The following is a 15,300-nucleotide window of genomic DNA, read 5'->3' on the forward strand; positions in this document are numbered from 1 at the left end:
TAAATAAACATTTCTACAAATGCTTATTTATTATGCTATGCATGATTGCTTTTAATTTTGTTCTAAGCATTTCCAGAATCTAAAGTTTTGTCAATTTACTGAAACGTAATATCCTGTGTAAACAACCTAACGATAAATAAACATTGTTTGATATTTATTCATGGCGAGGTTAGGATTCATGGATTTGTCACTTAAATTGAGGAAATGCAGACCTAATATTTACAATGCTGCCGTTTGCTTTGGAACAAATTAGCTGATGATTTATTTATTTTAGGGATGTTTTTCGAATCTTTTTCGCCCAGGAGAGTCATATACTGAGTAATTTTATGCTCTTATTATGCTATTGAGGAGAATTGATTATCCTATAAAACGGAAAAACATTTTAAATACTAAAAAAAAAAATCATTTAATTTTTTTTTTATTAGTTTTAAGAGATTACCTCTAGATGAAAGTTATTGAGAGTTTTTTCACTTATAAAAATAAAATTGCCACAATTTAAGTATTCTTATAATTCGAAGCAAAGCTTCAATAATTATAAACTATCCATGCCATCTTTCCGTAAAGAATTATCTGAACTTTGAAACGGACAAAAAACTTAAATATTTTAAAGAATATTTAACTTTTTTAAAATTCGCCATCTAGACGAGATATAAAAATTATTAAAATCAATTAATAGAACTTAATTTTTGCAAATTTTTATGAACCTAGGCAATGCAGCGACGGAATAACTTTTCAAGTAATAATCGTAAACCCTTTTTTCAAAACTGTGGTTTTTATTCATTTTAACTTTTTGCGCTGTTTTCAAAATTAACTTAGAGAAGCATTCTTGAGATGAACAGAACTTAAGAGAACACTATATCACGGTCGATAACCTGCTGAATACGGGCTTCTGGAGTAAACTAAGAAGTTCTAAACGCTGAAAAAATGTTTTCAAAATATCCAAATGTAAGCAACTTATGGCAAGATTACTTAGAATTACGCAGTTGGAGCAATAATTTGTTTGCATTTTGATATTTTTTTCAGGATTTTAAGCTTTATGGTTTACTGTAGGTTTAACCGACCTCACTATCTTCTATACCTGAGCCGCGATGGCTCAGGAGATAGAGCGTTCGCCTTCCAATGTGTCGAACCGGGTTCGAATCCCAGTCGATACGAACTCCGCATCCGGCTTGCACTGGCCACATCGCTGACGTGAAATATCCTCAGTGGTATACGGATCATGGGTTCGAGTCCCCTTGCCGTCAGACTAACCGTGGGAGGTTCTCGTGGCCCCCTCCATGTAACGCAAATGTGGGTTAGCTCCACCGAAAAGTCCTCCACGAAGGCAAATTTCTCCCAATACTCGATCCAGGAGTTCCCTTGTCTTTCGGATTGGGTTCAAACTTACAAGGCTACGGAGTTGAGCATTAGTAGTCGTAAGCCCGTTAAATTGGGTCGGCTGTTCAACGACGATTATAAAATGAAATAAAATAAAATCTTCTATACCTTAAATTTTAAAATACCAATAAAGGTAAAACAGAATTTGACACGAAAAGTTTCTCCCGCGGTCTTTTTAAACAGCCATGATTAACTGTTAAAAACTCACAACAGTTAGAAAAATAGCATGCAGGGTAGTCATTTAAAAAAAAATGGCCTACTTACTGAGCGGCCTTTGCGTTGAACAGATCAAGATGAAATTTTAGATATAAATATTCAGAGGTATGAGCTCGAAATTCTGTGAATGGCAGTAAAGTGATGCTTACGGCTTCAGTTTTAGGTGCAGAAATTCGAAATTTTTAAATAGAATTTTCGAATTTTTTTTTTAGTCGCAAAATTTTCAAAGGGACAAAAAACGGGAGCTCTATGAACGACCCATAAAAAGCAGCAATGCGTTTGGCCAAAAAGCACACAATCGTGGTGCACGAAGATAATTTGAATATGAGAGTGGTATGACAACAATCACTGATGACAATACAGATCGAACAAAAAGGAAAAATTCTTTTCAATCACAAGTTTCTTACATGGGTACCATCACTGGCAATTAGACATTGCACGGAGAGATTAGACTGTGTGCAATTAAGACGAGCGTAACATAACTTGAGGGATGTTTGCTTCTCACGTTTAATAATATTTAAATTTTGGCAAAGTTTATGAATTGCACTTGTACACTCTTGATTCGAGATATTCCCAGAACCAGAAATCCATAGGAGGGAGTTTGGGGGGATCACGGTTGCCTCGGAAATGGAAAATGGCATGAGATGACACGATTGTCAAAATGCTGTTCCAAGATCTTTGCGAGCTATCGTCGCAATATGTAAAGGTGTGGTGTTCCATCTTGTATATTCAAACAATGGCATTTAGTGCATTTCGTTGCAGCAATTCTGCCATCACGTAATTTTGCAATGTGACTACACACCGTGAACTTGCCACAGAGCATGTTACAAATCCCATTGGCGTCTCTCAAAGAAGTACGGACCGAGAACAATTATGCATGAAATGCCGCACCGCACAGTGACTGACGTTATATAAATATAGTGATACCACAGCATTCGGATTCGTATCTGCCTAGTGCAAGCAATTTTTGCTGTTGACTTTGCCAATTAGGGTAAAATGAACTTCGCTCGTCCATAATATGTGAAGAGGCCAGTCGTTATCGTGATCACATCTAATATTAAAATTCATTCGCCAAGTCAACACGCTGTTGGTGGCCCCTCGCGTCCTACAACTGAACAAGCTGGGAGCAGTAAGGAAACGTTTGGAGTTGTTAAAGAACTCTTGATTTTGATATATCTAATACCCTCTTGTTGTTTACTTGTGTTCTGACGTCACTGTTTGATGCACTTCAATGACACCGACCTCAGGGACAGTTTGCCATCCGTATATCTGTCGATAACGGGTGCTGCTAGTTGTTAATTAAATCATTTATTAATTAAACCAGTTATTAACTAAATCACCCAAAGATTGCTGAGAAATAGAGGCCACGTGTCTGTCGATGATTTCGGCGGTACATAAGTTTGCCCCGTTTTTTATGTATTGCTCGCCAAAAAGCGTTATTTAGTTATTTTCTATTAAACTGTTTTTTGCAGTGTATATTAATTAACTTTTTAGGTGTTTAGAGCTTAGTACTAAAAATTAGTGAATAAAAGGCAAAAAAGATTATTTAAGTACTTTGGGGAGAGAGATTTCTATTTACCTAAAGAAGGGGGCAGGGGTAAATTGATTGTTACATAGTAATGTAGCAATCAATTTACCCCATACATAGTAATGACATGGTAAATGTTTAAATAAATAAAGGGAGGGGTCTTCCAGTTAACTGAAATCAATTTACTTGCTTTTTGGGATTTATTTCTATTTATTTATAATTCATTTCTCTTTTTAAATTTTGTACTGTTTTTTTTAATTTACTTTTTTAACTTATAAAGCTGTTTTTCGCTAATTATTTTCATTAATATTTTTTTAAGAAAGAAACTTAATGTTTCTTTTAATTTTTTGAAACTTCATTTTTCCATATTTATGTGGTTTCGATTTTTTGTCGTTCCCTTAACCTCAAATCTTAGACCTTTTTTAATATCCTTTTTTTTTAAGTTTGAAAAATCCTTTAAATTCAAATATATATCGTGGTGAAGTTTTTGATTGGTAATAATATTGTTTAATTCTTAATTATTTTTAGATATTTATTTTAAAATGTGTTAATATCATGTTATTTTTAATTAATTAATTTTTTTTCGTTTTTAACACATTATTTTATTTCAAAAGTAAGAAATCATGTTGTACGCTACATTAAATAAATCCAAGCAATACTAATCTACATTATTATTACTTCATAAATATTACTACATTATCTTATATTTTCAGTACCGTTCATTGTTTTCTTCATACAAGTTCTAAAATCACTATTTATTACCAATACTTCAGTTGAAATCTTTTATTTGTGTTCTTGCTTTATCTAATATAGTAAACAATTTTAAGTAATTGCTGATGAGTAATTGAACTGATGTCTGTGACGTTTCATTGCCTTGAAATCATGAAATAAACGAACCCTTTTATTTATTGTTTGTGTAAAGTTATCTGGAATAAATAAACATCCGCTTTTAAGTGCATTTTTGTTCGGTGTACTTTTCATTTTTGGCACAGCTCAAATTGCGCGTTTAAGACAATGAACATACATTATAACATATGTGTGTAAATGGACATAGCTTGAAATGCGTTTTTGAAAAAGTAGACATCTAAGCTCGAAATGCTCGTTTCAGAAAATGGTCATGGATTTTGGCATTAAATACTGTTATTACTAAAGCATTTTGAAAGAATTAGATTTTTTTTTCAATTCCTGTTTATAGAATTTTAACCTCTTTAAGTACTAGTTTTTTTTTTTCAAAAAAATGTATAGTGTAAGTTTTTTTTTTTTTTTTTTTTTTTTTTTTGCGATTTCAGTTGTGGGGGATGACTAGGGAGCATTGGTGCGAAAGTTATTAAAAAAAAAGGACTGTTCAAACAAAGTTTAAACAATTTGATTACAGGTTGATTTTGAAGTTCGAAAAATTGAAATCAAATTAAATCAATATATCAATTAATAATGAGTAAATTAAATTACTATATCAAATAGCTAATCATCAAAATACACAACGTGGCTTACTCGAGAAAAATGTTGAATAGTTCTGTCATCTATGGTAAATAAATTTAATTATAATCTAGCCCAGTGTTTCCCAACGTCGGGCGCTCGCCCCACAGTGGGGCAATTTGATTGTGAAGGGGGGCAATTCAAAAATGGACTCGACATGAGTTTTAACCTTTTGCTCTGGGCCATTTAAATGCAATGCAAGATTTCGGTGACAAAATCGAAAGAAAAAAGCAAATTCTTAAATAATTGCGGTCAATAAATATTATGTGACTTAGGGATTTTTTAAGCGACAAACCTGAAATGAAGTATCTGTTTACAGTCGATGGTAAAGCATTTGTGAGTTATTTAGCCAATATCTTTGAAAAACTGAATATATTAAATAAGAAACTTCATGGAACAAATAAAAATCTTGTTGATGCAAAAGCGAAGATATTTGGCTTCATTACCCTTATTGAGTTATGTCAGAAATATATTAACAACAAAAACTTTGAACAGTTTCATTGGCTCCAAAAATGTGAAGTAAATGATACCACTTTACTTGTTATTGTCTATCATCTGAAAATTCTATCGGCTGATTTAACAGAAAGATATTCTGATTTAAAACAAATTTATTTTCCAACATGGATGTTGCAGTCCATGTTAGTGGATTTGTCTGATATATCAAACATATCAAGAAGAACTTGTAGAAATGCAAAATGATAAGTCAGTTAAAACTTTAATATGAAAGGAGTGATGGCATGGCTTTGTGAGGAAACAGAAAACAAATACGTAAATTCAATCAAATGTGCAAGAAAACTATTGTTACCGATTCCATCTTCATATTTAGCTGAATGTGGATTTAGTGCTATAAATGATTTTATTGGTAAAAAAAAAAGAAACTGTCTGGATATAACACAACGGGGAGACTTGAGACTGAAGCTAACCAAATTGGAACATAAGATAAAATCTACGTGCAGCAAGCATCAAGGGCAAAAATCTCACTAAATAAAAATATTAAATTATTATAGAAAAATCTTTATTTAAAATTATTTCGAATTTGAATTTTAGTTTTTCATTATATGTTCTGAAAATTTACTTACTTTGTTTCGCTAACAATTTCCTAAGTTTTTTAAGTGAACAATTCGATTTTTTAATATTAAAAATTATGTATATGTTGCATAGGGGGCATAAGAATTTTATAAAGGCTTGGGTGGGGCATGGTACAAAAAAGGTTGGGAAACACTGATCTAGCCTCTCCATTTTTCCTAGAACGGATCTCAGACTGGCATTAGAAATAAAATAACGCGAGATACAAGATTACCCGTTGATACAAGATTTTTTACATATGTTCTGAAGTTGAAATGTCTGAGGTGTAAGGTTCGATTCCCATTGTAATCTTGGATGTATCTTTATGATCTTTCTATAATTTGTGCTGTTTGTTCTTCAATTTAACAAAAGCGTACAATCGAAGAGGTTTTCTTAAGCAGTGATGTCACCATTCCGCCAAATGCTCTGTAGAGTAGGGGTAGCCTGTTCGAATCCTGCACAGTTATTCTGGATTCATCTTTGCGCTACCTAAATTGTGATATCTTTTCTTCAACTTGACTTGGGCTTTTAAACCTTTTTTTTTTTTTTTTTTTTTTTTTTTTAAAACGAGCTTGCAGCATATGTATGTGTAACTATAAAAAAAATGGCTGTAATAAAATAAATATTTGTCGCTCTCTCTTTTGGTTGAATTATTTTCATGACACCTTTTATTGAATTATTTTTATGACAGAAATAAATAATCTATTAAAACTTCAACTAAGAAATTTAATAACGTAAAAATATTTCTTTCGAGAGAAAGAGCTAAGGGAAAGTAAGGAGAATCGCAGAAAACGCGAAGGAAATATAAAAGTCAAAAAAATCCGTGTCCATCTCTTACCTGTATCGAAATGCCCTCCTCAACTTCTCAAGAACATAATAAACGTTGATGGTTGGCGCGTGCGCACTGCTCCCCTTCCGGAAGGGATGCTGTGGGATCGTGGAAGTGAGGAGCTAGAAGAGGAGGAGTGAATCAGTTGTTGGGTCACCTTGCATCGAATAAGGAGTCCCGCATCACTCTCTGCGATGGCTGCTTGGGGATACGAAGAGCAGAACGGTAAGAATTTTTCCCTTCTCCTTAACACAAGGGCAGGTGGTTGGAATAAAATATACTTCTTTAAAGAATGTTTTTTATGTACAGAAAAGCAATCGATCATCTTACTGTTTGTTTTAGACATGTCTTCAGTCGAAATTTGATACGAAATGTTTGCAATAATTGTTTGTTTGTAATATGTAATGATATTTGTAGCAAATTTTGTTTGAGGCACAGGCATACTGATAAAAGAGCATTTTTTTTGCAGAGAAAAAATTTTTTATCAAAGTTTTATACAGAAAAGTTATTTTTCATTACAATATTTGTTTTCGACGTAATCGTTAATTTTAATTTGCTACGAAATATTTAACGGTGCAAATTAGCAAGTAATGTTACTTATTTATTATTAGTTGCAATTTTTTTAAGGTAGACAAATACTTATGAAATATTAATTTGTTTAAAACACTTTTTTTTTTTATCAAAGTTTTATGGAAGAGTAATTTTTTCATTTCATTATTTGCTTTCGGAAAGTTTTCAATCGTAATTTGCTACGGAATATTTGAATAAATAAATTAATATGTAATGATACCTATTTATAATTCGTTGCCAATTTTGTTTTAGGAAAACATAACTATTAAAATGGTATTGTTTAAAAAAATTATCCATGTTTTTTATTAGAATAATTTTTCATTTCACTATTTACTTTCGGCATGTCTTTTATCGTAATTTGCTACGGAATATTTGAATGAATAAATTAATATGTAATGATACATATTTATAATTCGTTGCAAATTTTGTTTTAGGAAAACTAATGCTTGTTAAAATGGTGTTGTTTAAAAAATTATCAATGTTTTTCATTAGAAAAATTTTTCATTTCACTATTTGCTTTCGGCATGTCATCTATCGTAATTTGTTACGGAATATTTGAATGTATAAATTAATATGTAATGATGTAGAATTATAATTGGTTGCAAATTTTGTTTCAGGCGAACGAATAACTGATAAAATAGTATTCTGTAAAAAATTAATGTTTTATTTAGAATAATGAATATGTATAATTATCTTTAATTATGTATAATTATTAATAATTTAGAATAATTATTTTTAATTTCAAAATTTCTTTTTGATATTTCTTCAATTGTAATTTGCTATGGAATATTTGAATGTATAAATTAATATGTAATGATATCTATTTATAATTGGTTGCAAATTTTGTTTCAGGCAAACGAATAACTGTTAAATTAGTATCGTTTAAAAAAAATTAATCGATGTTTCATTTAGAATAATTTTTCATTTCAAAATTTGTTTTTGACCTGTCTTCAATCATAATTTGCTACGAAATAGATGAATGCATAACTTGATATGCAATGATACTTATTTATATTTGGTTGCAAATTTTGTTTCAGGCAAACAAATAACTTTTAAAATATTATTGTTTAAAAAATTTTGTAGATGTTTTATTTTTGAAAATAATTCTTCATTTTAATAATTGTTTTCGACACATCTTCAATAGTAATTTACTATGAAATATTTGACAATGTAAGTAAATATATTAAGTTATTTGTATATATTATTCGTTGCGAATTGTATTTATTATTCGTTGCATTCGTTTCAGGTGGGCGCAAAACTAATTTTGTTTCAATTTTTTTCTATCGATATCTAAGCAGTTTATCATTTTATTACTTGTTTTCGGCTTATCTTCAATCGTAATTTGCTACAAAATGTTTAACAATGTAAATAAGTATTTATCATTATTTGAGTTTGTTATTTATTACAAAATACGTTTGAAAATTATTCTAGAAAGCGTATTGTAAAAGTATATTATGTTATAGCTTTATAAATTTATAAAATATCTTTTTTAAAAGCTTTTTTATTTAAAAATTATAAGGTTAAACTTATGTTTATTTTATTAAATATTCTATCCGTAACTTACTTATCCGTAGCACTTTCTATGTATGTCTCCATTTCGGTAATGCAACTATAATTAATTCTGAAAAAAAACTTTAAAAAAAAACAACTTTTTTATAGATTTGCATGAAAAGGTTATTAAGTTATTGCGTGTAACTTCTAAAATTCGAGTTTACATATCATCGCTTATTTTTCAAGCATTATATTCATTTACGTAAAGTTTATCACAAAATTGTTGAAAAATTTCCTTGTTTTGAAGAAAGCTAATAATTAATCATAAATCATTTCAAAAAATAATCATTAACTATGATTAATTATTATCTCATGAAATGATTTATGATTGACTTTCATTTTAAATTGCATTTAATAAAAGTGCAAGATTCTTTTAATTATTAAAAAATCATTAAAAGACTTAAAATAAAATTTATAAAATGTACTAAAATTCCCCAAAACCAAACTGCGACGGAGTTTTTTTAAATAAAAACTGGTCATTTTTAAAAATGCTCCACTTATGTAACAAATCTGATACATCTGAAAATCCGATATTATCAATAGTGCTACGTGGCCATCCTTAACTATATTGTTCTCCATTGAAATTGTTTTAGTAAAATGAGCTTCCATATTGCTAAGTATTTTAGTTTCGAGAGCTTTTCTCTTATTTTTAAATTTTTTAATGATGCGTTTCTTCATCTAAACTTGTTATTATATCTAGATTTATTTTGTAAACCAATGAATTGTATACAAACTATTTCGTAGTAGTATTATTTTGTGCATTTTTCTTAATATTTAACGTTTTCCGTTCATTCCGTTAATACGTTTTCCGTTCATTTTCTGTCACAGCATTTTATTTTATAACCGTTGTTGAACAACCGATCCAATTTTGAGTTTCTGCCTACTATTATTGGACTTCGTAGCGTTGTAATTTTGAACCTAATTCATTAGAATTATTGGAAGAAATTTGCCTTCGTGAAGGACTTATTGATGGAAGTAACCCGCATTTGCTTTACATGGGGAGGAAAACCACCCGCGGTTAGCTCAATGGTTAGGGGACTGTAACCCATAATCCGTTTACCACTGAGGATATTTTACGTCAGCACTTTTGTCAGTGCGAGTCGGTGAGGAATTCGTAATGATCAACCATCGCTGGGCACCTAATTAGAAGGCTAGCTGTCACTGTAACAGAATTGAGCAGTGCTATTCATATTTATTGATAGGAAAGTTAGTTATTTTGGTATTTTATATTCAATTTATTAAAAACAATATTAAGGGTCGCCACCGGCCGCAGCGCGATTAAAAATTAGTGCGCCAATCGTCACCCGATTACCACGTTTTTCGTGAAAAATGTGTCCCATGTGTATTCTGTTATTATTTTACTCATTTTTTTTTTTTTTATAAATATTTAATTATTCTGAACATTTTATTTTCTGAAAATTACTTTATTCCGCGATTGTTTCTTGGAATTATTCTCCATCTTAGAAATGAAATTTGTAATGTTTATCATATTTTGAGGAATGCTTCTAAGGAAATGCCTTACATCTCTATTATCAACAGTTATTTTTCAATCGTATAAAATTCTTAATTTTGGAAGAAGTGTTTATAATACAACCAGTAACAAAATTTCCTAATTTCGCCTTGTCCAAGCCGTAATGATACATAAGAGGCCAAAGGCTCTGTCGCAGAACCGTCCACGGATTTTTCCCCTAAAAATAAATAAATTAATGAAATAAAACTAGAAAACCAGTCCAGCTATAATTAGGCATCTAAATAAATGTTTCATAGAGTGTTGAATTTCTATTGTGTTCACTTCTTTGCTGGAATGCCATTTTAATACTGCTTTGTCAAATAAAAGAAGAAATTATGTTTACCTTTTCCAAATAAGGTTTCTGATTGAGAAAATGTGTTGCCTTCTTATCAGAAGAAAACACTTTTTATTTTCCTCCGACCTGTCATTACTGTAATGGAACAAATGTGTTTCTCTTTCTACTTTTGTTTCTGATAAGTAAAGGTACATCGATATCCTCAGTTTCACGCTATTTTCACTAGCTTGTGATGATGTCACGTTATCCAAATATGTTTCCTCTATTTATTTCCGACTGAGTCTTAAGCAAACTGTCTTGAAATAATTCTAAATAAATACAGGTTAGGATGTCGTTTATCTAGAATTGCAGTAAAGGTCCGTTACAACGACAATCTACTACTGCAGATGAATTAGTCGTGATCGTTATAAGGAAATTATAAAATACTAGTGGGTTCAACCCCCTGTTCGCTGATGCTCCCTATCCCCCGAAGAGTGATATGCAATTTTATTTAGTGTGCTTTGAAAACAATGCTCGCTTCATTAGCTACTAAGTTAAACAAACACCTCCTAGAAGAGAGAAGGCCTCATCATGGATCAATTTAGAAGTCTGACGAACGAACATAAACTGTTCAGTGGAGTTAAAATAAGAAAGATAGCTACTATCAGATATCGTTTGAACTACTGAGTGATCAAATTTCTTGTTTATGGTAACCCGCGCTGAGGGTTTCTCTCTTCTAGGAGGTATTGGTTAACGCTGTTTTTCGAAGCTCTAAGGAAAATAAAAAAGTAATAGTTTAAATGCCTTACACTTGAACCAATGCGATGATTTTTAAACTATATATATAATCTTGCCGTGAAGAAATATCTGGGCTTTAGAACAGACAAATAACTTAAATATTTCAAAATTTATTAAACTTTTTTTTAAAAATCGCCAATTTGGCGACATTTTTCCATTTAGATGAAAATTATCAAAATCACTGCCTATTCTCAATTTTTGCAAATTTTTATGAGCCCAAGTAATGCAGCATTGGAGAAACTTATTAAATATTGAAGAGTTAAAGCAAAAAGCTTTTCATTTTCACAAAACTGTTACTTTTCTCCATATTGACGTTTAGCGCCATTTTCAAAATAAGTGTAGACAGCGCTGGATTTAGATAGGCTAAACTTGACCTAACAATAATGAGTAACAGCTGCAAACTTACGGCAGTTTTAAAAATAGCATATTATTTGCAAAAAAGCATCATTTCGTATTATGATTGAGCTTTCGAAAAACAGCCTTACACCCGCTTGAAATGTGTTCTAGCCTAAAATTTGCATCTTTTATTTTTTATAAGTTATTAATAAGTAATTGAAGTAAAAAAATTATTCTTTTACTACATTTTTGGACGTGTTTTAATTAAAATAAAAAGCTATTGAAAAATCGAACTTTAAAACTCAAATTTATCCTTTGGAATTTTCACGCTAAAGTTTTTTTTTTTTTACGACCAAATATTTAAATTAGTTTGAAAAACGATTAAATTGAATTTGTCATTCTTCTTATTTTGTCTAGAATGTAAAAGATTGATATAACCTGACCCGCAATTCGTTTGTTAAATTTTCAACTCTTTAAAACGTTTATTATATATTTTTTTCTATAATAAACAGCTCATAAATATTAAATGTGAATTTAGCTGAAAAGTTGCTTTACAAATCCAGTCAAAAATCTTTTATATGAAAAAGTCAAACAATTTTAAATGTTTTACAAAACTTCAGAGGACAAGAAAAATGTAAAATAGATTTCTAGAAGAACTATTATTACATCAACTGAAATATGAATTACATACAAATTTAGAAATATTTAAACAAATTTAAATTTTTTTTTCGTCCTTCAGTCATTACAAAACTCTACCTTCAAGTCCTGAATAGATACTAAAAGAAATACGATATATCTGCGCAAAATCTTAATACATGCTTTCATTTTTAAATTTTTTAAAATATATTTTTTTTAAATATTGCTTTGTTAAAAGAATAATTCGTTGAATATTAGATATGCATTTTTTTTTGTGTGAATTTATAAGCCCCTAAATTATAGTTTATGTCACGAGAACTAAAGAGCATTTTAGCTTTAAAAATGTTACAAAAGCTTTAAAAATAATTGATTGCGTAAATATCCTGAATGTGCCTTATTTTTACAGTCAATCGAGCCTTTTCAAAGCTTGAAATAACAGCAATGTTTGGCACTACCTGGCTCAGAGTGTCTCCGCCAATAGGGAAAAAAATGAAGGAACATGCTAAAGCATAAAACAAAATGACCTCTCTATTTAAAAAAAAATGACGCCATTTAAACAATCAAATCAGTTTTTATTTTATTTAAATTTTGATTTCATAATAATTGGATCGAAATGTTTAGTGTTTTTATACTTTTGGTTCCATTAACAAATCTCTCTTTATTCAAGTGGAGCGGATTTCGAGTAAAAAAAATAAATGGTGCCTGATACTGTTTCATGAATTTAGTTTTCCTTTTAATAAAAAAGAAAATCAATTTTTAAAATAATACAATTTGCAATTATAAATATCCTAACAAAGATACTTTTATAGCATTTAAAGATTGTTTTACTATCGGTCAAAAGTAATGTTATGTGTTTTTAACCCATTAATGTCAAGTATTATATTTAAGGGACTGTTTTAAAAATTGTGCATCAAGCTCATAAAATATCGATTCAATTTATATTTAAATATTCAATTCTTTTAAATAAATGAAAGGTGGTACTTCAAAAAAAATAATAATAATTCTGGCTCCAAAATAGCTTTTCGTCAAACGAAAGGGATTTTTCAAACGTTACATGAGCGAGCTATTAAAAGGGAATGATGATTTATGAAAATTTTTCCTGAAAAGGACGATGAAAGGTATGAACGACGCCTACGCAAGACCGCATAGCAAATTAATAAATAAAAGATTAACAAAAAGTTCGAAAAGAAATTATTCTTGGAAAAATGTTTAATTTGAAATCAAAGTTAAATTCGGGAAAAGTGAAAATTGGAACTGAATTTTATAAACTCCCTTTGAAGTCAAAACGTAAATTTTGTTTTATACAAAACAACTTTGTATAAAACAACTTTTGTTTTATACAAACATATTTTACGTTAGTTTAGTCTTTAAATCCTTTAAATTAGATTATTACGGTAAAAGTCAACATTAAAGTAAGAAGCAAGGGCTGGTGTTGTTGGGACTTTCTTACATAATAAATGGAAATTTTAATTTGTTTATTTTGCTGAAAAAAATGAGTACAAAATACCCGCAAACATACATACATAATATTTATAGGGCAGCTGGTCCGCTTAGCTATTTATTTCTATTCAATAAATATTTTAGTAAGTTCCATCGTTTGATTTTTTTTCTTTGAGTCTACCATATTATAAGAATTTGATTTTGTTGCTGTTCATTACTCTCATAAGCGTTACAAATTCATTTTTAAAGGATTCTTCAAGAGTTACTTCTCCGAAATTTGATGGAAAGATAGAGACTTTAGAGCATTTAATCGATTAAAAACAGAATCTTTTGAAATGTTCCTTCGGATTATTTTTATATTTATGTTAGATGTTAATTTATGTTAGATGTTAAATTATATTAAGGATGTTTGGTAGGAAGCATCACTACGATTATTTCCAATTCCTCATCCCTCCTCTTATGAATATAACTGCTCTTTTTCTCAAATCGATTTGCACAAAAGTGAGTTCATAATTTTGTTTTATTCCAATAAACAAAAAATTATCGAGTGATTAAAGTTTTTTTTTTAATAATTTTATTTAAATCACAGGCTCCTAACCTGGGAGCCATCCCATACCTCCTCAGTAGGCGTTGAAAACCTCCAGGGGAAAGTGGAGATTTCTAGAGCAGCGGTTTTCAATTTTTTTCCGCCACGGAACCCTAAATAATCAACCTTCTATCGCCGGAAATCCGACTTTCTAATTAAAAATTTATTATAACGACTGTGAGTGCATTAACCTATAAAATACTACTTTATTTTTAAAATATTTATTTTGAGGAATGAAGATTTAGGTTTTATATCCGATAGCTAAATTTTTAGAGAGTGTGCTTAAATTTTTAGCCTACTTATGAATTTGAATAAAATTAAATAAGCAGGAAATAAATAAAATAAACTCCGAATTTGGGTTCATTTCAAAATGAAAACTAAGGGAACTGCTATGAGAAATAAGAGTTCAAAATGGTTATTAAGGAAACATATTTCTTTTATTACAGAATTTAGTTACTTTATTTTGATTTGAAAAGCGTGATAGGAAATACTAATGCAATGTTTTATAAATGCTTGTTCTTTTTCATTATGTGTTCAGTTCAGTATGTTGTTAAATTTATATTTTATTTTAAAAAATACTATTTCTATTTTATTGGCATTTTACTAAGATTAATTTCATAAAGGACACTCAAAGATTAAATAAATTATGAATTATAGATAGAATCTAAATGTAATGAGAGGTAAAATTATCATCATTTGTTATTTAGAGTTCTAATTGGCGGAACCCCTTTAACTCTTTTATGGGACCCCACGGAACATCATTTGGGAACAGCTGTTCTAGAGGATGGGATGTGTAAATACTTATAAAGCAGACGTGATGGCATCCAAGGAGATAAACCGGGTTTGAATCCCAGCGATGGCTGGTCGATACGAATTCCGCATCCGGCTTGCATCGACCACAGTCCTGACCTAAAATGTCCCCAGTTGTAGACGGATCATGAGTTAGAGTCCCCTTACCATCAGGCTAACCGTGGTTTTCCTCTCCTTGTAACGCAAATGCGGGTTAGTTCCACCAAAAAGTGCTCCAGGAAGACAAATTTCTCCCAGTTCTTGATCCAGGAGTTCCCTTGTCTTCTGGATTGAGTTCAAAATTACAAGGCTACAGAGT

The 15,300-nt window shown here is 30.2% G+C and overlaps 1 protein-coding gene across 2 annotated transcripts in view; it reads left to right on the forward strand.

Moving 5' to 3' along the window:
- CAH1 (carbonic anhydrase 1) overlaps positions 1–15,300 on the forward strand; it is a 66,061-nt gene that overhangs the window by 21,229 nt on the left and 29,532 nt on the right. The window contains exon 1 of one of the 2 annotated variants that reach the window (XM_016060301.4): positions 6,414–6,716. The exons of the other annotated variant lie outside the window; for it this stretch is intronic. Within the exon in view, the coding sequence (XP_015915787.3) occupies positions 6,686–6,716 (31 nt within the window). The 5' untranslated portion in view covers positions 6,414–6,685. Of the gene's footprint in view, positions 1–6,413; positions 6,717–15,300 lie in introns of those variants that run through there. 2 annotated transcript variants of the gene reach the window in all.

This window comes from Parasteatoda tepidariorum, chromosome 3 (assembly GCF_982258835.1).
Source record: "Parasteatoda tepidariorum strain Cologne lab strain chromosome 3, Ptep-v5.0, whole genome shotgun sequence".
NCBI classification, from domain to species: domain Eukaryota; kingdom Metazoa; phylum Arthropoda; class Arachnida; order Araneae; family Theridiidae; genus Parasteatoda; species Parasteatoda tepidariorum.